Genomic DNA, 26,315 nt, shown 5'->3' on the forward strand with positions numbered 1-26,315 from the left:
AATAAATTGAATTTTTTGCTTTTAAAACAAAACTTACACCTGTTGAGATGCGTTGTAACCAGATGAAATTCAAAAGATGTCACTTTGTAGCGGCATCTCCATAATTTTCTTCACTTTCCTGACATAGATATTGTTATTTCCTCCATTGCATACTAACAATGAGTCAAGAAAAAAATTTGAAAAGATGACAATGAAACAACTTAAAGGAGGAGAAAGAAGAAGCCATTCACTTTTATCCACTGAAAGATCATAAGATAAGATTGAGAGTAATCGTGGCTGTTTGTCTGTTGTCGGAGTAGTTAGTGCCACCGAGTGATTTGGGTTACTAGTGTGGCTAGCCCTCGTCGGGAGGGATGGAGTGTGGCTGGTGACCTTTGGGCGTGGGATTGGGTAGTTTTTAATTTTTAATGGGGGTTTAGTTGGGTAAAATATTATTTATGTTGTTTTTTAATTATTTTTTATTTGATCTATTTTTTAACAATTAAATTTTTTTATTTAATAGAACCTTAACAGTTGAGTTTTTTAAAAAAAATTCAATATAAAAAAACCAGTAAATAAATTAAAAAACATAAAAGTACAGTAAATAAAATAAAAAATAAAATAAAATTTAATTACAAATACGTAGTTTATTCTATTTAATATTGAATCCAAATTTATAAAAAAATATTAAATCAAAAAAATCTAATCGTTCTTTGTCTCTTGCATTTCCTCGTTCCCTTCTCTAGGTTTGCATTTGAATTTTCGCTTTACATTTCTCATTTCTCCCTGTTTTCTATAATCATAATAAATAAATTACTAGTATCTATTTGGCGGGTGAGTTTGTGTTAAAGGATGGGGATGGTTCACAGAACGGTGTAGTTGAGATTCAAATGCCATCGGTTTTCGATTCAAATGCAAGGATATGCTGGTGGTAAATTTCGTTATTTCTCTTTCTTTAACATCATTTCAGTTTCTCTTTTTCATTTCCTACCCCCCTGTTTTCTATAATCATAATAAATAAATTACTAGTATCTATTTGGCGGGTGAGTTTGTGTTAAAGGATGGGGATGGTTCACAGAACGGTGTAGTTGAGATTCAAATGCCATCGGTTTTCGATTCAAATGCAAGGATATGCTGGTGGTAAATTTCGTTATTTCTCTTTCTTTAACATCATTTCAGTTTCTCTTTTTCATTTCCTTACCCCCTAGTTCTAACGATTTAAGAAACGACTATATTCTATTGAGTAATTATTCCTTTTCTTGTTTGGGCTGGATTATATTTTGTTGTCGATCGGCGAAAGATCGACCGTTTGAGAATATCGATTATCAGTGACAAAAGAGAGTCAGATTGAAGTGTAAATTTTTTAGAATGCGTCGCTTATTTTGATTCCTTTCAAGTATATGTTTGCTTAGGTTTTCTTTTAGTAGATATTCTAATTTGATGTTTATTTGTTTATTCGATTATTTATCACTTGAGAACTCCAATTGATTTCCAAGGAATGAATGTGTTTTTAGTGGATAAGAATTAACTATAAATGAGTTAATTTCGCTCATTTTTAAATGGGGATCGACCTTTTTTTGTTGAATATTTGGTGGTTGATGATTGTGATCTTGGTAGAAAATGATTTATTAGATAAGCTGGCTGATGCGCTTTTGAAATAATCTAATGCTGAAATTCAGGGAGTAAGAAGATTTTTGGAATTTAATTTGATCAAAGGCTTTTTAAAGGAAGTTGAAAACTTTCTCGATTCACACTGCTTTATATTTGATCGTGCATATTTCTTCATTTGGTTGTAGATGTTTCCCCTTTGATAATGGGTACTAGTCTACTAGACTCTTACGTGTATATTGAATTCAGAAGTAAAGAATTTACCCGTTATGTCTAATGGTCTTTTCTCTTCAGGTCTGATGGCCTCCAGCTTGAGCGAGTCAGTGCAAAAGAAGCTTGTCATCAAATGACTTGTTGCCTGCAAACTATTCCTAGATTGAAAATATTTTTTATGGGTTGAGAAGTAAGGGCGAATATGCTTTTGCATTTCAAATACTTAAGGAAATGGAAGAGACACGATACGATGCTGGTGGTCCAGTGGAGCAAGGGCCTTCTAATGCAACATGGTGGTCTTCAGATTTCATTGAAAAATTTGGTTCTGTTTCTTTAGGTTATCAGGAAGAGGGTTTTAGTAACAGGGAATCGCCTAGAACTTTTGAGCAAGATGGATTGTCATCTCAGACAGCGTTCCTAACGCTTCTATTCTTTCATTCCGGTGAGAATTTAGTAATCTTATTTGTGATTAATTGTACTGTAATAGCTGCTTAACTATTTGTGTTCTTTGGTTGAAATTGAGTTTCATATGATAATGACTTCTTGCTTTTCTCCCCCATCTTTATTTTCTTTTGATCTATAATGATTTTCAATACTTAGTCTTTTTTTCTAGTTATTTTCACTTTAACCTAATTGTTAGTTTGGAAATTGGAAGTGCTTTCTATTGCTTTCCACCCTCAAAAGTTCATCTGCATTTTTCATATTTTCTTCATTGTTAAAGATTTCTATTTTAAACCATTCATTTGAGTTATTCCTACCTCTTTAGTTTATCCGAGAAAAGTAGTTTTCATTCTGCAAGCCAGCTGCAGTTGACATATGTACTAATAATCTAATGGTTTTGTGGTGTAAAACTGCCTAGAATACTCACTATGTTAAGACTGTGATATGGGATCAAATTATAGATCTCATTGATAAGGTGATGAATGATGATTATTTTGTTTTATAAGATGATAAATGTGAGTGATCTTTAGGTGTTTTTTATATCATAATGTTGAAGATAAAGTGGGGATAAGTTGGTATTATGAGCTATCAACTATATCTGGTTATGAACATCTGATAAACTTGTTCACTCTATTGTCGTTCATTCGATGCTATATACCTGAATTACTTCCAAGATACAGATTGAGGATTCTATAAGATTTGGTGCTTTTTCTGGGAAAAACTGTTGGAATATCAAATTAATGCTTACAGCTTTAGAGTGCCAATATACTTTCTCTACAGTTTGTTTTCCCAGTGGATTCCCTAAAAGTAAGCTGAGTTAGAGAATGCTAGATCGGCTCTTAAATTCGAGTTGACAGTGTCTTTGTTTGTTGATTTGAAGATTGTTAACTGAAGTAGGCATTGACTTTCTGATGTTTTAAGGTATTAGCATACGTCATGCATAGTTGTTTTTAATTTCCCTTCTCATTTTTTACAGGTTCTTAAGTAACCCTATAGTTCCTTTTATTTGTTTGGGTAATGCAATAAGGTAAATTTGGGGATTTACTTGTGTATTTTATCTGTGCATTTACATTCAGGCAGCATGTATTTATGTATCAAATAAGTTGGTGATTTTGTCGCATTTCAATTTTCTAGTTTTTTCAACATTCTCAGTAACATTTTTTTCAAGCTTTATTTTCATAATATAAAGATAATATTACTATTAAATTGGGATCCAAATAAGCTAATAATATATTATTTCTTTAATTTGATTACTCTAGTTGATTTCGGATCTACAACTGTTGGATTCATCTATTTATATATCAAATGATTTTTATTTCTTATTACCTTGATAACAAAATGGTTAAAGGTTGCATAGTGACATGTAACCTGGATAATAGTTAAAATTATAAGACTTTAGATGATGTTTGGTTACTAATAATATGCTTATGTAGTGATTTATTAAATTCCCCTTTTCAGGGATGTAGCTCCTAATTTAGAATTGTTCTAACAAGAACAAAATTGCCATGATAAAAAAACTAGTTTTTAAAGTTACAAACTTATTTGAAATTGTTCAGAGTTGTGGAATATATTACAAGTGTAAATCAAAGTTTGGTGATTGTTTTTTGCCATTTACCTTAAGAAAAATCTGTCATGTTTTTTAATTGAGTGACTTGATATTTACGGGCTTATTTAGGATATCTATTGTTGGACTTGACGAATTTTGTCAAGCATATGATGATGAGACAGTGATATAGTCAGAAATTAACTGAGTTTTGCTATTGATAGATTCTTTAGGTTATTACAATTTGCAACTTTTTTTGTGGGAATGTTCAATGATTATCTCGATAGATAAATTTACTAAGGTATTGAACTCTTGTTTGTGTAGTCATCACAAGTTAATTTTGTGATGTTGTTTGCTGATGTTTTAGAGTAGGAATATGATGTGCTAAAATGATATAGAAATTATATAAATATTTTGGATGAAGGGAGATGTAAAAGAGAGGTTGAATTGAGTAAGGTTTTGACTTTCAATGGAAGTGCTTAAAATTCATTCATTAATGCATAAGGCTTTTGTTTTAAGTTTCCCCACTTCCTTTTGTAGGTGGTTTTTATGTTGAGGTGCACTTTGGGTAAGGGGGAATGATGTGATATTTGCTGTAAAGTTAGTGAAGAGTCATCAACATCTTTTTTTTGATAGAAGTTGGAGGTCTCATTAAAAACCCCCTTCGTATTCGTCCACATACTAAGAAGTATGTTAACGAACATAGGAAGGAAGAAAAGAGTACCTCATATTTCATTGAATAAAACGCCTCATTACATATGAAAACACGAAATACCCTCAATTGAGGATAAACACCATTACAAAAAACATAATCACCTAAAGCTCTCACCTTCTTGACCACAAAAATCAAGAGGCAATCACCCTATACCTAAGATAAACCTCCATCAATAGGAAAACAACCCAACATTTAATGACATAACATACATAAAAACAACACCTAAAATCATTAAACCAAAAACATCCGCCTCTGAAGGGAACTCCACAAAAATACCAACTGTATCAAAATCACCAAAAAAATCAGCTCGATAAATTATCTTTAATGAACCAAAACCACACTTCCTTCCCTTCAATCAATGTTTCCTTTCCACTTAATTCAGAACTCTTTTCTTTGTCTTGCATTTCTTCGCCACACGATTAGTTCTTAATTTCGCAGGGATAGGGGGCACCACTGGGGTATCTTCCTTTAATTGAAATGTGTCAGTAGATGAACCATGAGAGGTAATGAGACCCATCATAAGAGCATCTTCTGAGGCCCTGAGGCTAACACCATCAGAATGATCAACTGATTTATTAGCTAGATGCTCCACGATATTTAATTTGGAATGATTCACAGCCTCCATTGTGTGCAACCCCAATTTGTTACTCGGTTTATCATCGCTTTTGACACTCTTTATGAGTGAAACCTTTTCTAAGTGGGGACCTTCAATTGCAACATCTTTGACGGGGCAATTTAAACCTGGGGATGACACTGACGATCCTGACAGAGAATTCTCCAACTTGCCCCGAAAAACAATTCAATCTGGAGATCATCGACTTCCTCAGGGATCCAAGAGTTTGGTTTGAAAGAAGGCTCAACTTTATGCACCATGATTTCAAAAGAATTAGAACCGACCTTCAAATTCAATGTCTCATCAATCCTCACTTTAGTCTATGTGAGGATTTGAAGTTTTGCACGATCAAAAGTAGGAAACTGAGAGCTTTCATCAATTGATACTAATTTGCCCCACTTAGCCGCAATGTTCTTGAAAGTACCCCAATTCCACGCGTGAAAAGGAATCCCTTCGCAAACTACCCATACTCGACGACATTCTACCACTAGACTCTCCGACCAAACTTCAACTCTAGATAACCACCTTGCAAGAGTCTCTGATTGTTCATTCTTAACCCTTCTCAACGTATCAGAATCCTCGAATATCATGAGAACTACATTCCCAGCATCTCTCATTAACGAGAAACCGTTAAGTCCTTTGTCTTGCATTTGGCTAGCAAGATCACCGATTTTGGTATAGTTCTTGCACCACCCCATTAGGCAGTTATCCAAAACTTGAAGTTTAGCTTCGTCAACAACACCATTTATTGTATAGAGATTATTTCTTGTAACATTTTCTCTCTGGGGCTTTAGGTGGACAACTGGCGAAGACTTTCTCCAAAAAGAATGTCTTGTGTTGTATTTAGAAAAAGAGACTCCAATTTTACTACTATCAATGCGAGCGCCATTCATCTTTGAGATCGCTCTCCGGGCTTAACCTGACCGTATGGGCAAAATAACGATCCAAACCGCTTCCAATGGATATTCTCTGGTAAATTATCAATGTATAACGTAAAGCAGCCAGTTCTAAACCCATTGTTGATTCTTGGATAATCTTTCTTCCTCCAGTAGTTAAAAACGTGAGAATCCCGAGGAAGGATTTCCGCCTCAGAAATCTGCACAATGGCCCCTTCCACACTCCTTGCTTCAACCAACGAATCATCCCTATTCTTGTTTGTCACCAACACCATCCTCTCATATTCTTCCGCTGCCACTGTACTACTCAGCTTCTTCCTCGCCTCCTCTGATTTATGCACAGTCTTTGTCTGCTGCCCATCTCTCTGATTTTGATGCTCCACTTCAGTCACCTTCGACAGTATAAAATCCACCCGTTTCGTCTTAATGTCTGGTTTTTTCAAAGGATTTACGTTCTCCTTTTCCTCTATCTCGGACTGACGACTATTCTTAGTCTGGCGAGCTGAGGTTTCAGCCCGTTTCTCTGTTGCTTCATCGCGATTCTTGAACGTCATTTTTAATGCAGAGGCTTCCGAACTATTTAATTTTGAACCAAAAAAACCAGAGATGAAAAGGTTTATGACAACGTGCGTGAAAACCCAGAACCAGCAGCAACATTCTGAAAATAGAGCTCTTGAACAGTGATGGAATTTTGAACAGTGATGGAATTTTTAAACAGTAAAATTCCGGTGAACGGCAGTGGGTGTTCACAGTTTAATACTTGGGTTTTTGTCACGAGCTTCCGGCATGCACAGCTGGAACGAACTTTGAAGAATGTTGATGGAAAAATCGACGAAGAAAGGCGTTTAGATTTGCCCCGATTGAAGGGGAATCAATTAAAATAAACCAGGAAAAAGGAAACTCTATGGATAGACGATGATCCTTAAGAAAAAAGGCGTCAAAAGGAGGTCGATGTGCGGCGGCGGACGGTGGTCGGAGTACGGCGGACGGCGGATGGCAAGCGACAAACGACGATAAAGAAGGCTGTTAAACATCACTCATATTCTCTCTCTCCCTCTGCCCCTGGAATTTTGAAATTTGAAATCTCCTAGGTTTACTTTTTTCATGCGTCCTTAAGAGTCATCAACATCTGATAATTAATCCCTAAAGAATTTCAGATAAGGAAAAAAAGTATAACAGCTCTTTCAAAATTATTATGATAGCTTTGATCTCTAGTGTTTTTCATCTATAAGGAATTAAATTTTATTTATGGGGAAGAGATATCATGGGAAGTTGTTCACAAGATGGACCTGATTGGATTACCATTTTTTTTCTAGAGCAAAATAAGATTGTTCTGTCTGTTTTGATTCCATTATTGATACTGGAGCACTCCATCATCCTAATAAAAAAAATCAAACATGAAACATCATACACTTTAAGATGTATTGAAGACAAAGATATTTCTTAGGTTCTTGTATGCCCAGCATTGAATATACTCGAATATGGAGTTACAGTGAGGCTGTAAGCATTTGAAGAGCATATGTAAGAATCAAAATCTTGATTTTGTGTGTGATGATAATAGATTTAATTTTTTCTAAAGGAATGAAAGAGTGCATTTTCATCATCAGAATAGATTTATACCATGTACAATGCATCTTTCAACCAATTGAATGGTTATTATTTTTTTTAGGGTAATGGTTAATATAATTTTAAACACATCCAAATGTAGATCTATAATTCTTCATATGGTTATGTAGCTTCCCACTGAATGCTTTCTCTAACTACATATATCAGTATGACAATCGGAGACCTTAATGATAATTTGATCAAACCCAAAATTGTATGTTAAGTACTACTATCTGGTCTACCATCTATGTGATTCTATTATGATTGGTGCCATTGCTCTGTTTGGTGATTGTTTACTAAAAGAAAAATCCGCTCGCCTGTACACGGAAATATGCTTTAGGATTTGATCTCTTGACTCTGCTTCTATTTTGAGAAATGTGATGGGATTTCAAAGAAGAAAATTATTTCTTATTTCCTTTGGAGATCCATGAAGGAATGTGGGGAGAGCATTGCAATTGGAGATTTGATGGTTATTAAGTTGCAACTGTACTCTGCTGAGAGAAAAGTAATGGCATATGTTAATTGCAGTTGAAAGAGTTGGTGGTGATAACATGTAATGACCGTCTGTAATTAAAGTTCAATAATGGTTTACTGATAAAGTCTTGTTATTGAAGGAAAAAGAGAACCTCCTTGTCCTTTATTGTTCCATTATGAAATATTTTCTTTATACCATCAGTTCAGGAAATACTTTTTATCCCTACAAACTGATCTGGCTAGCATTCTCTAGAAAGGATTTTGTAGATTCCTTGAAATATAGAATCATAATGTAATTTCGTGCATTTATATTCCTGTTATTTGGATCATATACAGTTCATATATGTGCTGGTGAATCGACAATAGCACATGCATGATTTTTGTTCTTCGATGTTCATTTAGTCTTGTTTCATATGATTCTTCTTTAAAGTTCAAGTGTTATTACTCATAGGATAAAAGGCTTAAGGAGCATTTTGACACTATTCCTACATTGGAAGAGCTTCAGGCATTGGGTGGAGAAGGTTATAGAACTGATATTATTCTTGTGGATTTTGAGAAAGATAAAAAGCTATCTATGTTGAAGCAGTTGATTGTGGCACTGGTTAAAGGATTGAATTCGAACCCAGCTGCAATGATTAAAAAGATTGCTGAACTGGTGAGAATATTTTAATATTTCTTTTTTTCTTTGGTCCATCTTCCTCTGTCCTTGTTGCCCAGTGTTCTCATTGACTGTATTTCTGATTGTTTTGTTACCTTGCCAATAGCAATGTATGGCTAGATGCATTTATTTAATGTTGTATTGTTACTAGATGTGCTTTATTTTTTTTATTTTTATTTTTTTTGAAATCTTATTTATGCAAGAACATTATGTCAGTCTTTCATGAATGGGCTTTATATTGAGGGCTTTTTAGATGCATGCTATTTGCCATATTATGTGAAAAAATTTCCTAATGTATCACTTTTAACATGTTTCAGCTCCTTCTAGTTATATTGGTAAACAAAATGAAGTGCTTATTTCCCATGCAATGCAGGCAGTTTGCTACCAATATTTGCTAAATGTTAAGCTGTATTTATTATAAGAGAATGTTTTAGAGAAGACGTTAACTAACAAAATGCCTGCTGTTTATGTCTGTGCTTGGCCAAGGGGCATTGCATATTTGGAGCAAAATTCTAAATTTAAAATTAAGTTATTCCATAGGTTGATAAAGTTACTTTGTAAGTCTGCATATAGTTTAATTTTAGTTCTCTGCATGAAGTATGAGATATAAATAGGATAAACTTCTAGAAAATGATGATAGTTTAGCCCTTGAACAATTGGATGGGCCAATTATGTCTTGGTCTTTGTCAATTCGTCTTTTTTACTCATATCCTATATGTTACTCAAACTTGGAGGCGTTCGTATGCTACTCAAACTTGGAGGTGAATGCTAGGTATATGCATGTATATGACACAAATATGCTTTTTTTTTTGCTGAGTTTTTCCATGTAGTTGGGGAATCATACATGTGCCCATATCCGAATATTTGTCGAACATGGATATTGAACATGTGTAGGCTGGAAAAAATAAAGAGTTAGAGAACCATAGTCATAGTGTATTCCTAATTGAATTCTTTTGTAATTATTTCATCTTTTCAGTTCTTTGGTTGTTTATAATGGTTTGTTTTCTTTTGTACCTCCCGCTATATGCCTAGGTTTCTGATTTTTATAAACGTACAACTACTGAAAGTCCAGCAAACGCTGCGCTTGAGGAAACTTCCCACATGTTTGAAAATCAAAGTGTCTTGCTATTGGGGCAAATAAAGCATGGTTTATGTCGCCCACGAGCCATTTTGTTTAAAATTTTAGCAGATACTGTACGACTTGAAAGTAAGCTCATCATGGTAAGCTCCTTTTTCCCTCCCTCTTCAATTGTTAGGTTAGATTAAAAGATTTATTTCTTCCTTCATATAAATCATATATCAGTTTCATGTTTCAGACGATGTGAAATGTTGGAATTCTTAAAATTACTTACCTTATTCCTAGGAGTTCCCTTGTACAGTAGGATCTAATCTTAGTCTCTAATTTCTTAGGGATTTACTGATTTTTAGGGATTGTTTCCTTATTTATACTTAGACTACTCTATAAATGTTGTAAACTACTTAGTAAAAAATAAAAACCTTCTTTCTAAGTTTGTTCATTGTATCATAGCTATAGGAATCATTTGATCCTGCTCCTTTTGTCTTTAACTTCTTGTCCCTCATGTTAATCTTTCCTACCGCTCCGGTTGATTCCATTTTCCATGGGTGACAAAGAAAGTCTATTCCAAACTGAGACCTCACGAATGACTCAGACTTTAACCAAGGAACCTCTCAAGGTGACCTTAATTCCTCCCTTATAATCACCAATCATCGTCTAGATGGAAAAAAATTTCCTGCAACGGTCCCAATCAGTCATTATGGTAATTTGTGGTCATTGCAAATTAGGTTACATCAATGGAGAAATTTTTCGATCAGCCCCAACAGATCCAACTTACGCGACATGGGAACTCAACAACTCTATTGTAATGGCTTGACTAATTAACTCAATGGAAGGCCATATAAGTCGCACCTATCTCTTCTTCAAAACTGCAAATGACATGTGGGATGCAATCAAAGAAAACTACTCGGATATGGGAAACGCCTCCCAAGTATTCGAGATCAAGCTAAAGTTAAAGGATATCCGACAAGGAGCACTCGAAATAACTCACTACTACAACAGTCTGAAAATTTTATGGCAAGAGCCGGATATGTACTACGAGGCAGACTGGGTTGAAGGCGTGAAACACACCAAGTTTATGACTCATCTCAACAAAGAACACCTTTATGAGTTCCTAGCAGGACTGAATCGTGAGTTAGATGAGGTCTGTGGATGAATTTTGGGAGAACCACTCTACCAACATTCGGGGAAGCATTTACAGAATTTAGAAGAGAAGAAAAACGATGACTTGTCATAATGGGAGACCCAAAAGAACTTAAACCTTTGACATCAATTGGTTACCGTCCTCCTGGAAATTTTGCCCTTATCTCTAGAAGTCAACCACAAATTCCGTGCTGGAAATGATTCTGGATCAAACATACCATGGTGCAACCACTACAATCGTACTGGTCATACAAGGGAAAAGTACTTCAAACTCCATGGCTATCTTGGAAGAAACCAGAAGGAGAATAAGACTGCAATGTTGTACACTAATACCTCCACTGCTGCAGGTGATGTTTTCGACGTTCGCCTAACCAAAACCCAACTTGAGACACTCCATAAGTTGCTTGGTACTTCTACGGCTAGTGGTTCTCTAGCCACCCAAGGTACTGCCCTCGACATTGCCTTTGAACCTAACAAATCCTCTTGGATACTCGATTCGGGTGCTTCCGATCACATGATAGGTAACCCCACTTTGTTTCACACTTAGACACCTTGTCATGACCAATCTTAAATCCTCATAGCTGATGGATCCTACTCACTGGTGGCTGGAATTGGAAAAGTAAAATTAGCAAAAAATTTCTCCCTTGATAAAGTCTTACATGTCCCAAAATTGTCTTGTATTTTACTTTCAATCAGTAAACTTACCAAGGATGAAATGTTGTTGCTGAATTTTCTGCAATTGGTTGTGGTATAGGAACAAAAATCGGGGAGGATGATTGGCACTGCTAAAGTTGATGATGGACTCTATGTTTGGAATAAAGACAGTACACAAGAAGGATTGGCTCTATCTACTTCCAAAGAGGACATAATTATGTTATGGCGCTGTAGACTAGGATATCCAAACTTCTTGTATTTGAAGAAACATCTTCCATTGTTATTTCACAATAAAAGTGTGAGCTCCTTGAAATGTGAAATTTGCCAATTATCCAAACACACCCGTGTACCATAGCCATTAAAGCCTTATGTCCAATCTCAACCTTTCTCGTTAATACCCTCAAAGAAAAATCTGAAACACCCAAAATCTTCCAAAACTTTCACTCAATGGTTCGAACCCAATTTAATTCTACCATACAAAATCTGAAACACCTTTCTGACCAAGGCATCATACATCAAAGTTCTTGCCCTGCACACCTCAGCCAAACGGGATATCCGAAAGAAAAAACCGACATCTCCTTGCTGTGGCTTGAGCGCTAATGTTCACCAGGGTTGTCCCAAAATACTTGTGGGGAGAGGCTGTCCTCACTACTTGCTACCTCATAAACCGTCTACCATCAATGGTATTAAATTTTCAAACACCTCTACATACACTTCAAAAGGCCTTTCCCTTATTTCGTGTTCCCAACCTACCAACAAAAATATTCGGTTGCAAAACTTTTTTCCACAATCATCAAACTCAATCAATCCAAACTTGATCCTCGAGCCCACACATGTGTCTTCATTGGCTATTCCTCTACACAAAAGGGCTATAAGTGTTATTCACCAGCCTTACACTGAATGTTTGTATCTCGGGATGTCACCTTTTTTGATAATGAACCATACTTTGCAGCATCTTATCTTTAAGGGAGACTCTCAATGAAAACGAGACCCTTAATACCCTTCTCATTATACCACATGATCCTACATCTACTTTCACAAACAAACCTAACAACCCAACAACCATTGTAATTCTAGATTTAGGGATTGTTTCTCCTGTGCATCAGCAAGAAATTAGCATAATCAATCACACCACCAAAGAACAACCTGATCCAGGAAGGCAACAAGAACAGGCCCCAGAACTTCGGGTATATTCTCGACGACTTTATTCTCTTGAAACTGAAATAGCAGTGCCAATTTCATCCTTAACCAAGGACTGTTCTGAAACAGAAGTCGCACCTCCATCACCATCCATTTATCTTTCAATTGCAGTTCAAAAGGGAACAAGGAGTTGCACTCAACACCCTATTTCTTGGTTTGTGTCCTATGGAAACTTATCCAAGTCTTATAAAGCCTTTGTGTCTAATGTTGATACTTTAGAAGTTCCGAAAAACATAGAAGAAACTTTTAAATCAACTGAGTGGAAGCAAGTTGTGATAGAAGACATAAAGGCTCTCAAATACAATGAAACGTGGAAAGTCTCGGATTTACCAAGTGGGAAGAAGACCATAGGATGCAAGTGAATCTTCACTACAAAATTTAAACCCGATGGCAATATTGACCGATACAAGGCTTGGCTTGTGGCTAAGGGTTGTACTCAATCCTATGGCCTTGACTATGATGAGACGTTTGCACCAGTTGCCAAGCTAAACACCATTCGATTTCTCCTATCCCTTGCTGCCAACTTGGATTGGCCCTTGACCCAATTGGATGTAAAAAATCGCTTTCCTCACTGGAGAATTAAATGAAGAAGTGTATATGGACTTCCCACCTGGGTTTGAAGAGAGCAAGGACCAAGTGTGTAAGTTAAAGAAGTCTTTATATAGACTAAAGCAATCTCCAAGGGCGTGGTTCAACCGATTTGCCAAAGCTATGACTAGTAAAAGCTATATTCAAGGACAGGCTGACCACACCGTGTTTTACAAACACTTGAAAAGTGAAAAATGTTGCATTCTCATTGTCTATGTGGATGATATAATGTTAACAGGGGATGATTCAAGCAAAATTGAAAGGCTAAAAGAGTTTCTTAGTGCTGAATTCGAACTTAAGGGCTTGGACAATCTTAGATACTTTCTTGGAATGTAGGTAGCAAGGTCTAAGGCAGGTATTTCCATTTCGCAAAGAAAGTATGTTATTATGAAGTTGGTTTGTTGGGTTGCAAACCAGCCGAAACTCCTATGAAATTCAATCTTAAATTGGGAACTGATCAGGATGGAGAAGAAATCGACAAGGGGAAATATCAACGACTAGTAGGGAGACTTATCTACCTATCTCACACTCGTCCAGACATAGCTTCCGGTGTGAGTGTTATCAGCCAGTACATGCATGCTCCAAGGGAGAAACATCTGGAAGCTTCGTACAGGATATTAAGGTATCTCAAAGGGACTCCGGGTAAAGGCTTGCACTTCAAGAAAACTGCCAACCGAAGTGTAGAAGTATACACTAATGCAGACTGGGCAAGTGCTGTTAACGACAGATGTTCTACAAGTGGTTACTGTAGCTACGTTTGGGGTAATCTCGTAACATGGAGAAGTAAAAAATAGTCCATTGTAGCACGCCGTAGTGCAGAGGCAGAGTATCGAGCACTATCCCATGTTATATGCGAAGGAATCTGGATACGACTACTGGGAGAACTAAAAGTGTCCTATACCAGACCTATAAAAATTCATTGTGACCACCAGGCAGCTGTTAGCATAGCACATAATCCTGTTCACCACGATCGCACCAAACATGTGGTAATTGATCGCCACTTCATCAAAGAAAAAATTAATTCGGGAGAGGTTTGTGTTACCTACCTACCTACGAGACAGCAAGTTGCAGACTCGTTGACCAAAAGCTTGAGCATAAACATGTTTGAAGAAATTATTGGCAAGCTGGGTTTGATAAGTATCTAAACTCCAGCTTGAGGGGGAATTTTGGAATTCCTAAAATTAAGGATAAATTACTTACCTTATTCCTAGGAGTTCCCTTGTACAGTAGGATCTAATCTTAGTCTCTAATTCTTTGGGAGTTACTGATTTTTAGGGATTGTTTCCTTATTTATACTTAGACTACTCTATAAAGGCTGTAAACTATTTAGTAAAAAATAACAACCTTCTTTCTAAGTTCGTTCAGAAATGAATTTGAATAAAATAGAAGATTTTCCAAGGCATTTTCTATTGTCAATTGACAAATCTTTGACTGAAAGGTTGTGCCAATTTCCTATCATTCTTTCAGGGTTTGCCAAATGATGGGACTTTTGAGTGTCCAGATTCATATAAACATATGTCTGTGATAGTGATGTTAAATTCTGTGGAGCTATTGGTTGATCTTATGCGGTTTCCGGGTCAGTTGATATCACGGTCAACAAAGGCTATTTTTATGACCCATTTTTCAGCTGCAGGGGAGAGTGATTCTACTGAAAATGAATCCTGTGATTCACCATTGAAGCCAAATAGCCCTGTCTATGGGCTTCCTCAGAAAGTTGAGCATGACAGGTCAGTAGATGGCATTTGACACATTCCAATATCCTTTCGAGCTTCTTTGACTTAATGTATTTGGTCAGAAGTGTTTGTGAGATATTTAGAAAGATGAAAGTTTAAGATAAGTAGAATGCTATTATTCTAGTTTGGGTTGTTGCAGTGCTGAAAAATGAGACCTTTGTGCTCCATTCAAAATTTGATGTCTTCCAATGCAACTGGTGCTTCATTGCGAATTTGATGCTACAAACTTCCACATCTACCGATGGGAAGTTAAATTAATAGCTATTTGACATCTCTCGAGCTATATGAAGCACACATTTTTGTCAAGTGAGTCTACAATTGTCAGACACGTGTCCAACAGAGATTAGATTCCAACAGGATAGAATATTATGAGACATGTCTGGTCACATCAATATAATAATAATTCAATATAAAGTTGGAAATGAAGGAAAGATGAGCAGGACACAATTGAACTTATTCGTACGGCTAGATATGCCCGGATATGTGATATTTTTCTTTTTCCATTTCCCCATATTTGGAACTACAACGAGCAAATCTAATGAGTTTTTTAAGTTTCAAGTTTTAAATTCAAAATAAAAATTAAAAACATTTTTTTGGAAAAGCTATTTGCATGTCGATGTTTAATTGAAAATATCAAATTACTGTTTTTGGATAAAAATATATACTTCATCTTTTATCACGCCAAGCCCATGTCTTAATTTTAAGAACTTGCAGTGTTGTTTACGTGCCATGTCATGCCATACTATTTTGTGTGTTTGTGCTTCCTAGCACACAATATAAAGACCTGCTTGATTGAAAATTATGTATGCCACAGCATATCTGGTATTATAAATTCTTATTTTATTTATTTTGTGTCTTTAGTCTGTCACATAGTGAACCAAATATTTTCTGGCGTCGTAGCCGAAGAAAGGTTATTGTTGAACAGCGGACTGCCAGTTCCAGGTTCTCCTAATGCCCTTTTTTGTTTTTGATTTGTATATGCTAAAAGTGAATGCTGAAATCCTATTATTACGACTTGATATTCTTGTTGGTCCCTAGACTTATTGCATGACTCGATATAATGGTAATGTAGAGGGAAAATTGGAGGTATCTAGCAGTATGTTGAGAGAAATGGATGGAGTAGGGAGAGGAATAGAAGAATTAACGAAAAGGAAAAAAATCAATAGTAGAAAGTCTCAACATTCATCATTGTAAACCTAATTGAAAGTTTGAAACCAATATAATTTGATATCCATAAGGTAGCCGGTTAACCCTATTACAATGCAAAAGACCATATTTACCCTGATACCTGAAAAGTAAGCAAAACTAATAACTATATGTAGACAAGGTAACATTTTTTTGATTAATTTGAGGTAAGTACAAGGCAATATCTGTTCATAGATAACTCTCCAACATGTGACATTGAACGCTCACACCCTTGGCATCTTGGTGCTCGAACCCGAGACCTCAAGAAATAACAACAATTCCTTTACCACCGATGTCATTTTGTTCATGTGTAGATAAAGAAACCTAAATCTATATAAAAAGGACAATTGAACTGAAAGTACATAACACAACTTGAGGATAATGTCTTTCCTTTAAACATGTTGTCCTGCATCATTACGGCCGTAACTTGTATGACATTATTTGTCTAGTAATTCTGGCTCTTACCTTTAAAAAAAAAAGTAATTCTTTCTATTTAAATTTTTATCGCCTTTGCAGTCCAGAGCATCCATCATTTCAAGCACATGCAAGGTCCATGCTAAGTGGTGATAGGAATTCACATAGAGATTTTGGGAATGATATTGCTGCATCAAGGTCCCTTTTGATTGGATTCTTTTTCTGTAAATATGAGCTACAATTTTCATTCATAAATTGTTGACAAATTTTATTATCTTTGAACTGTAGATCTAGTTATAGATCAGATGGTGCGTCAACATCAGAAGCTCGTAGAATGAGAAGAAGAAGCATTAGCATGACTCCAGAGATCAGTGATGATATCGTAAGGTTGATTATTTTTCTTGTTATTGTTTAGGACATCATCCGATGCTTGACTGTTCTAGCTTTCTTTCTCCTACTATTTTTTTAGCATTCTGGGTTTTTTCCCTTCTATTTTCACGATGCCTTCCCAGTTTTTCGTTTAGTTTATATCAACCATGTTAGGACCTTAATTGTAGGAAAAAAGATTTTTAATTACAATGTACTAAAAGTGAAATCACCATATAGATGTTTCTGTAGAAAACAGACTGTAGAAAACAGACAAGTCTGTTATTTTATTCTTGTGTACATTCAGTAGAACATATTACATATTTATATACAAATTATACCTCTAAACTAGGAAACTCTAAGAAAGGAAACTAATCCTAGGAGATGTAATCCCTTGAAATAAGGGATTGAAAAACAGAAAATAATTACAGAATCTCTTAACTTAAAGGATTGACAACTCATTTCTATAATTCCTACACTCCCCCTCAAACTGGTGTATATATGTTGTATGTACCCAGTTTGAATGACATCTCATCAAAAGTCACTCGTGAAAGGGCTTTGGTGAAAATATCTGCCAGCTGTTTCTTCGTCGGAATGTACTGCAGTTTTCCAACTCCATTGTTAACCTTCTCGTAAATAAAATGTTTGTCTATCTCAATGTGTTTCGTTATATCATGCTGCACTGGGTTTTTTGCTATACTCATAGCTGATTGACTGTCACTAAAAATCTCAAAATTCTTCTTGTCATCTAAGTCTAGTTCTATGAGCAGTCTTTTAATCCACATTCCTTCACATATTCCGAGAGCCATTGCTCTAAACTCTGACTCAGCACTACTTCAAGAGACAACAACTTGCTTCTTACTTATCCAAGTCACCAAATTACCCCAAACGTAGGTACATTAGCCACTAACTGACCTTCTATCAATTAATTCACCTCCCCAGCTTGCATCCGTATAAACCTCACTGTTCTGTCTGGATTTTTTCTAAATATAAGTCCAGCTCCTGGGGTAAATTTCAAGAACCTTAAAATTCTGTTAACAGCTTCCAAATGTTCTTCTCGAGGATCACTCATATGTTGGCTGAAAATGCTCACTGAGTATGCAATATCAGGCCTGGTCAGTGAAAGGTAGATTAACTTCCCAACTAACCTTTGGTAGGTTTCCTTGTTTACTGGATTTCCAGTCCTTTCCTTGCAAAATTTCAAGCTTGGCTCCGTTGGAGTTTCAACTGGTTTGCAGTCGAGCATCCCAGTTTCTGCAAGAAGATCCAAAACATACTTACGTTGGTTTATGACCAGCCCTTCCTCGGACCTTGCAACTTCCATACCCAGGAAATACCTCGTACTCCCTAAATCCTTGGTTTCAAACTCCTTTGCAAGATTCATCTTTAGCTTTTCTATTTCTTCTATATCACTGCCAGTTATAATCATATCATCTACATAGACAATTAGGAGGGTTATCTTACCACTCGGTGTAATTTTTCTGAATAATGTGTGATCCGCTTGGCTTTGTTTGAAACCATTCTGTGTCATAGCCTTAGCAAATCGATCAAACCAAGCCCTGGGAGACTGTTTTAAGCCATATAAGGATTTATTGAGCTTGCACACAGTTTTCTTAGTGACCTTTCCTTCTAATCCGGGGGGGACCTCCATGTATACCTCTTCTTCAAGGTTTTCATTCAGAAAAGCATTCTTTATGTCCAGCTAATGCAATTTTCAGTTCATGTTAACAGCTACTGATAACAATATTCTGATGGTATTCAATTTTGCAACCGGTGCAAAAGTCTCCTGGTAGTCGATGCCATAGGACTGAGAAAAACCTTTAGCAACCAGCCTTGCCTTGTATCTTTCCACACTCCCATCCGAATGATATTTGACTGTGAATATCCACTTACATCCAACAGCTCTCTTCCCTTTTGGCAAATATGTCAAACTCCAAGTCTTATTGTTTTGCAACGCTTTTATCTCTTCTTCCACAGCCTTTTTTCCACCCAGGAGATTGAAATGCCTCTGTCACATTTCTTGGGATTTTCACAGTGTTAATGCTGGCAGTGAAGGCCCTGAAATTAGACTGTAATTTCCCATATGCAACATACTTATTTATGGGATGAGCAGTGCATTTTCTTACCCCCTTCCTAATAGCAATAGGAAAGTCATCAAGATCAACAGTAGTAGCCTCTTGGTAACCATCATTACCTTCTGTTTCAGCTGCAACAGGATCCGAATCTGGTTCTTGGCAAATGCTAGGCTGACTGATTTCTTCAGCAACATCTTTCGTTCTTCTTGAGTAAACACTGAGTTTTTCGGTTGGGGAGTTATGGTTTCAGGGTCATTGTTAGGTGCATTTTTTGTAGTGGTGGAAGGTGTTTTGCACGGACTAGAGTGCTGAGATAAGGAGGAAGGTAATTCATCAGAGTTATTTAGGTTATTCCCATCACCCTCCCTAGGAACTAGGACAGTGCTAGCTTTGGAGAGACTGTAATAGGTAAGGAAAGGATAGGCTGTAAAGAAATATCGGTTTGAACAGGTTGAAATTCCTTGTAACTAATAGGCTGTAAAGAAATATCGGTTTGAATAGGTTGAAATTCCTTGTAACTCTCCTCTTGAATTTCTGTTCTTGAAAAATAAGGTTGGTTTCAAAAAATGTAACATCAAAGGAGACAGGTCTTTTTTGTGGAAGGTGAGTAACACTTGTAACCCTTCTGACTCGAAGAATAGCCCAAAAACACACACTTTATGGACCTAGGATCTAATTTCCCTCTGTTGTGGATATGAACAAAGGTTGTACACCCAAACACCTGAGGAGAAAGACTTGAGTTTAAATGTTTAAAATGGGGATACAGCTGAAACAGAACCTTAGTAGGAATTTTGAAATCTAAGGTCTTACTTGGCATTCTATTAATGAGGTAAGTGGCTGTAAGAAGAGCTTCCCCCCAAAGATACTTGGGAGCATTGGCAGCAAACATAAGAGACCTAGTAACCTCTAGGAGATGTCTATTTTTCCTTTCTTCTACCCCGTTTTGTTGAGGTGTGTTGACACAAAAAGTAAGGTGAACAATGCCTTTTTCCTTAAAGAAATACCCAAGGGTTTTATTCAAATACTCACCCTCATTGTCACTCCTTAGAATTTTGATTTTTGTGTCAAATTGGGTTTCAACTTTTTGATAAAAACTTTTAAAGAGAGACTCAACCTCATATTTTTCTCTCATTAAGAAAACTCATGTTGTCCTAGAGTAATCATCTATAAAAAAAACAAACTACTTATACCCAGAAATACTTTTGACAAGAGAAGAGCCCCAAATGTCACTATGGATGATGAAAAAAGGTGGTGTTGGTTCAAATTTGGCTGGAATATATGGTTTTCTGGTGTGTTTGACCATTTGACAAATTTCACAGGAAAACAAAGATGGATCTTTATTAATGAACAAGTTCGGTAACATTGAAAGATACAAAAAATTAGGATGACCTAATCTAGAGTGCTATAACATAATTTTATTGGTATTGAGATCAGAAGATAAAATTGGTTTCCTAAGAGCACTGGATAAGGCATGATTATGAGATGCTTTATCTCCAAGGGTGTACAATCCTTTGCCCAGCCTAGCACTGCCAATCACCCTCTTCGAGCCCTGTGCCTGAAAAATGCAACCACCAGTACCAAACACAATATTACAATCAAAATCTTTAATTAATTTGCTGACTGACAACAGATTGCATGCAAGTCTAGGAACATAGAGGACATTATGAAGTAGTAGATTTTTGTTTAATGTAACAGAACCACTCCCTTTGACTGTAGTGAGAGAGCCATCTGCTATTTTGATAGAAGCTGGTAAGCTGCTTTCACTATATTCCTCCAAGAGATCAATATTTCCTGTCATATGGTCTGATGCACCCGAGTCTATTATCCATTGTACCGAGAAAGCATATGGATTATTTCCATCAGTAGTAGTATAAGTCACATTTGTAGGCTTGGCTGTCATACTGCTCAAAATCTGTTGTAGTTCCTCTATCTGTTTCTTGCCAAAACTGCTTGAGGAATCATCTTGAGAGGTAATATGAGGCTCCTTTTGAAACTTGGACCGTGTGGGCTGCCAATCGGCTGGTTTTCCGTGCAGCTTCCAACATTGATCTATCATATGGCCTGGCTTCTTACAATGTTCACACCAAAGGCGATTTTTCCTCTGTTGCTTTGAAAATTTGAAATCTGAAAATCAAATTGAGAGGGCTAGTCTGGGAAGTGATTTCGGATGCTGAGGGATCCGGATTAGCCATGAAAAAAAATAGAGTTAAATAGGAATTGATTTAAAGAGAAGCGGAAATCGGATTGATCGCTCTAACCTGATACCATGTAGAAAACAGACTGTGTAGAAAACAGACTGTAGAAAACAGACAAGTCTGTTATTTTTATTCTTGTGTACATTCAGTAGAACATATTACATATTTATATACAAATTATGCCTCTAAACTAGGAAACTCTAAGAAAGGAAACTAATCCTAGGAGATGTAATCCCTTGAAATAAAGGATTGAAAAACAGAAAATAATTACAGAATCTCTTAACTTAAGGGATTGACAACTCATTTCTATAATTCCTACAGTTTCTTTAGAGAACCATAATTGCCTTTTGGTGATGATTACAGGTGAAGCCATTAATATTAATAGCTTCCTTAAATGGGCTAGTATATTAATTTTTTTTTTTTTTGAATAGTCAGGGATGATTACAAGGTAGTAGTTGCTTGTACCTAGGACTTCTAGGGAGAATAACATTCCCTTTTACCACAGAGGGCCCTTGATGGGTTCAATATATTGAAAATTTTAAATGAACTTTATTTGAAGTGCATAAATTGATGTACTCAAGATACTTGCTTTGAATAATCAGATGTGCATCTCTTAGAATGTTGTTCTAATATGTACCATAAAGTTTTGAGGTCGTATAGTTTGTGGGCTGGGTACGACATTTAATTCTTTTGTTGGTGGGGAAGGAGCACAAATTCCCTTAACTCTGGGCTGTGCATCTACAATTGCAAGAGATGGTTCAATGATAAATCTTAAAATTTAAGAATCCTCCCTTGTCCCTTCTTCCTTTTTTCTCAGTACGTGGAAGAAAAAAAAAGAAAGTATCCATTTGTTCAAATAATCTAAGGTCTAATTATGGCCTTAGTCACTATGATGACCGACATGGGTTTTAGTTGGGGTTCCATACGGGTAATATCTTCATGAACTCTATTCGATGCAAAAATATTTCAAATAAATTTTGAATGATAATAGGACTCGACTAACTTGAAATTTTTACTAGACTCGACTCAATCCAATACTCACCCCTACCCAGTGTAATGGAATGAAAGGTCTAGTTTACCTTTTTCTTTTAAAATCATCAGTATCCTCGCCAACAACCCCTTGTTCTGGTACTATTGCAAATGAACCAAAAAAGCATGTCTTAGATGCTGCATATGAAGTTGGACTTCTTGCTTTTGTCAATGTTAATCTTAGATATTGAACTGAACCATTAATGTTTAAAATGACCTTGTCTTGTAGTTTACCTTAGTAGCCATTTTAGTCTAATAATATATTTTGATCAAGTATACCAAGTGATTCCTATATTTATTTGTTTGCCCCTTAGTGTTAGTTGAACGTTTATTCTAATGCATATTTTCTGAAATTTTTTGTTTGACTTGGGGCGGATGCACTAAGCCCCTAGAGGGTCGAGTGCATCTCATTATTTTGTATAAGTTATTAATTTTAGTTCAATGTGTTAAGGTAAGGAGAAAAAATAAGAAAATTTGCGTATCCATTTTGTTAAGAAAAAAAGTATTAAAATTTTGGACCCCATTTTTAATTTATGGATCCGCCACCGAGTGTGGCATGCAATCTGTTACATAGTGAGTAGTGATTTATCTTGGATGATACCTGAATTGTTTCAGGGCTGTAAGAGCTATGAATGAAACGTTGAAACAAAATCGTCTTTTGCAAGAGCGCAGGGAGGATAGTCCTTTGTCCCATTCTTCAGCTGATACGAATGAGTGTCCAGATCTTCATAAGAATGTATGTTTCTTTTACAAAAATTTACTTTATCATTGTTTTGATCTTACATGTCAAGTTTTGAGTTAATGAAATACCTGTGTTCAATGTAAAAGATTTCAACCCGTCAAGTACATATTGATAAAACAGTGTAAAACTAAAGTAGTTTTTACTCATTTCCATATCTATTTATATGATACATGTTTTATTAAGATTGATCTTACATTTCAAGTTATGAGTTTATAAAATATGTGTTCAATGTAAAAGGTTTCAATGGTTAAGTACATATTGAGAAAACATAGTTTTCTGAACTGATATCATGGAGTTATCTGATTGATTATAATATTTTCATGCGTGACAAGTGCGAGTATATTGCTAAATCTAGTGGTCGATTTGTGAAAATATTAGTCATATAAAAAGTTATGGAGGCGTGTAAAACTAATACGGTTTTATACAGTTTTATAAAACTGCAACATGCTTTCCTTTTGAGAGGATGTGGTTACCTGATACAAATATTAGTTCATTTAAGCCTTCTTATCCTTTTAGGTATCAAATTTCCATCTTGATGGCCACAATAAAATAGCTGGTGGAAGCTCTTCATTGCACAACCTTTCCAGGGAAGAAATAGATTCTCAAAAAGCAATATCATTGTCATTGTCTCCACATGGCTACAGGACTCAGAATTCAGAGAGAATTGGAGTTTCTGGTTATGTAGCAAATGATGAAATGGTTGCAACATGGAATAAAATTCTTCAATCTCTAACGTTCAACAATAACCCGTTATTACCTTTTCCTGACTGGAATATCGATTTCTCTGAATTAACTGTTGGAACTCGTGTTGGGATTGGTAACCACTGTTCTGAACTTTCTACAGTATATATGCTGTGAAACTTATCTGGGCCTGCTTCATTTAGCATTGATATTTTGTGCTTAATTATTCATAGAAATTCCATCACTCTAGAAAACTCCCAGTGAGCAGGTTGTGTTTGTGTCCAGGGTTTTTTGGAGAAGTTTTCCGGGGTGTATGGAACGGAACAGAAGTTGCAATCAAGGTTTTTCTGGAGCAAGATCTTACTGCAGAAAACATGGAAGATTTCTGCAATGAAATATCCATTCTTAGGTATCCTTTTGTCCATGTGTTCAAGGTTATTAGTGTTCTCCTGTTTAAATATCTTTCTAATAATCCTCGTTTTCTACATGGTCGTAATTCCAGCCGTCTTCGTCATCCCAATGGTACATTTCTACCTTTTCTAAAATTTTACATTTTATGTTTGTCTGGCATCGCTCACCTTGTAGTCCAACTGGAAATAAAACACTCAAGTAAATGAAGTAACCTAAGTGAAATAAACACTGGCATTGCGCCTTTAGTAAATGATGTAAACCTAAGTGAAAAAACACTGGCCTTGTGCCTTCCGTAAATGAAGTAACCTAAGAGAAATAAACAATGGCCTTGTGCCTTTAGTAAACGAAGTAACCTAGGTGAAATAAAACTGGCCTTGTGCCTTTATAATCTCATGTATACAAGTTTCCTATAACTGCATAAGAAACATTAGCAAGTTTGCTTTGTTTCATCATTTAGTGAACTGAGTTATGCTTTTTGCAGTTATCCTGTTTCTGGGTGCATGCACCAAGCCACCACAGTTGTCTATGATTACCGAATACACAGAGATCGGATCATTGTACTTCTTAATCCATCTGAGTGGTCAGAAGAAGAGGTTGAGCTGGCGGAGGAGACTGAAAATGTTGCGTGATATTTGCAGGTTTGTTAGGCCTGAGCATCAATTACAAAGTGCACATATCTTTCTCTGCCTTCAAAAGGAATATAGTGCATATCTTTTATATTTCCCTTTTTTATATAGGGGGTTGATGTGTATACACCGGATGAACATAGTTCATCGTGATCTGAAAAGTGCAAATTGCCTTGTGAATAAACACTGGACTGTGAAGATATGCGATTTTGGACTGTCCCGAATAATGACCAGCCGTCCTATTAAAGATTCCGCCTCTGCAGGAACACCAGAATGGATGGCTCCTGAGCTAATGCGCAATGAACCTTTCACTGAAAAATGTGATATTTTTGGCCTTGGGGTCATAATGTGGGAGCTTTGTACTTTAAGTAGGCCGTGGGAAGGTGTACCACCAGAAAGGGTATGCAGTATGCTGTTTACTTGGTGATTCTCTGATCATTTCTTTATCTTTTCTCTAAATTGGTTCAGGTGGTTTATGCTGTCGCAAGTGAAGGGTCACTGTTGGAGATTCCTGAAGGTCCCCTAGGCAGGCTAATTTCAGGTACACAATTAGAGTTTTCATACACTATTTGAAGATGTCCGTTTAAGATTTTTTTGTACTTAATGGTTCCCATTCGGGGAGTAATTTAATGGTATAATGTCAAAAAGACCTTAACGTTTGATTAAATAGTCACTTTAGTCTCGATTCAGTTTTTGGAATATTTTGGCCCCAAAAGTTTCATTTCAAGACAAAAAGGTCCTCTAGTCTGTGGATAAAAACCATTAGTTAACACAAGGATATCGCTCCAAGATATGGGGGTTTTTTTATTCTTAAATGAAATGTTGAGGCCAAAATACTTTGGAAAAATGTATTAAGTGTCGATTATTTGGTTAAACATTAGGGTTTTTTTTGTCCTATAATGAAACGATGGAAATCAAATATTAAAAAAAAATATAGGTCGTCAAATGATCATTTTGATAGAAGTTAATTTTGACATTATGGATAATTTAATTTGATATTGGTGGGGTACAGATTGCTGGGCAGAACCGGAAGAGCGGCCCAGTTGTGGGGAAATACTAACGCGGTTGCTGGATTGCGAGTACTCACTCTGCTGATTCTGGTAGAGTTAAAAGTATTGTCGGCTTTTCAGGTTGTATAATTCTTTATAATTTCCCCAATCATTTTAATAACAAGATTTTGTCTTGGCTTTTTCATTTTTATATAAGTGAGAAAAAATATTTTTCATAAATATTTATTGACCCCACAAAAATTGATGAGATGTTTTCTCGATATACAATTTCCGGAAGACATGATGTAATGCAGACAGAGCAATCATGAACTTTTTAATTTTTTTAATATATTTTAAATATTTTATTATCTTTTATTTAAAAAAATTCTACAATTTCATAAATTCGTTATTCTTTAAAATTTTATAAATTTATTATTTAATATAAATTCTTATGTTTATTCCTA

At 35.9% G+C, this 26,315-nt stretch overlaps 1 protein-coding gene across 2 annotated transcripts; it reads left to right on the top strand.

Moving 5' to 3' along the window:
- The first annotated feature begins 2,214 nt into the window (after window positions 1-2,214).
- LOC120195468 (serine/threonine-protein kinase EDR1-like) lies at window positions 2,215-26,088 on the top strand. Of its 2 annotated transcripts, none has more exons than XM_039197486.1 (15): window positions 2,215-2,242; window positions 8,539-8,742; window positions 9,778-9,966; window positions 14,873-15,132; window positions 16,000-16,080; window positions 16,840-16,935; window positions 17,026-17,124; window positions 23,018-23,138; window positions 23,661-23,961; window positions 24,111-24,234; window positions 24,328-24,347; window positions 24,718-24,874; window positions 24,974-25,262; window positions 25,331-25,403; window positions 25,875-26,088. In XM_039197486.1, the coding sequence occupies exons 2-15, from the start codon at window positions 8,662-8,664 to the stop codon at window positions 25,955-25,957; spliced, it is 1,974 nt and encodes a 657-aa protein (XP_039053417.1). In that variant the 5' UTR covers window positions 2,215-2,242; window positions 8,539-8,661; the 3' UTR covers window positions 25,958-26,088. The 2 variants fall into 2 exon arrangements, with proteins under 2 accessions (XP_039053417.1, XP_039053416.1); XM_039197485.1 differs by lacking the exon at window positions 2,215-2,242 and adding an exon at window positions 2,710-2,756.
- Window positions 26,089-26,315: the final 227 nt, after the last annotated feature.

The sequence above is a fragment of the Hibiscus syriacus genome, unplaced genomic scaffold, assembly GCF_006381635.1.
Source record: "Hibiscus syriacus cultivar Baekdansim isolate YM2019G1 unplaced genomic scaffold, ASM638163v2 tig00117016_pilon, whole genome shotgun sequence".
NCBI lineage: Eukaryota > Viridiplantae > Streptophyta > Magnoliopsida > Malvales > Malvaceae > Hibiscus > Hibiscus syriacus.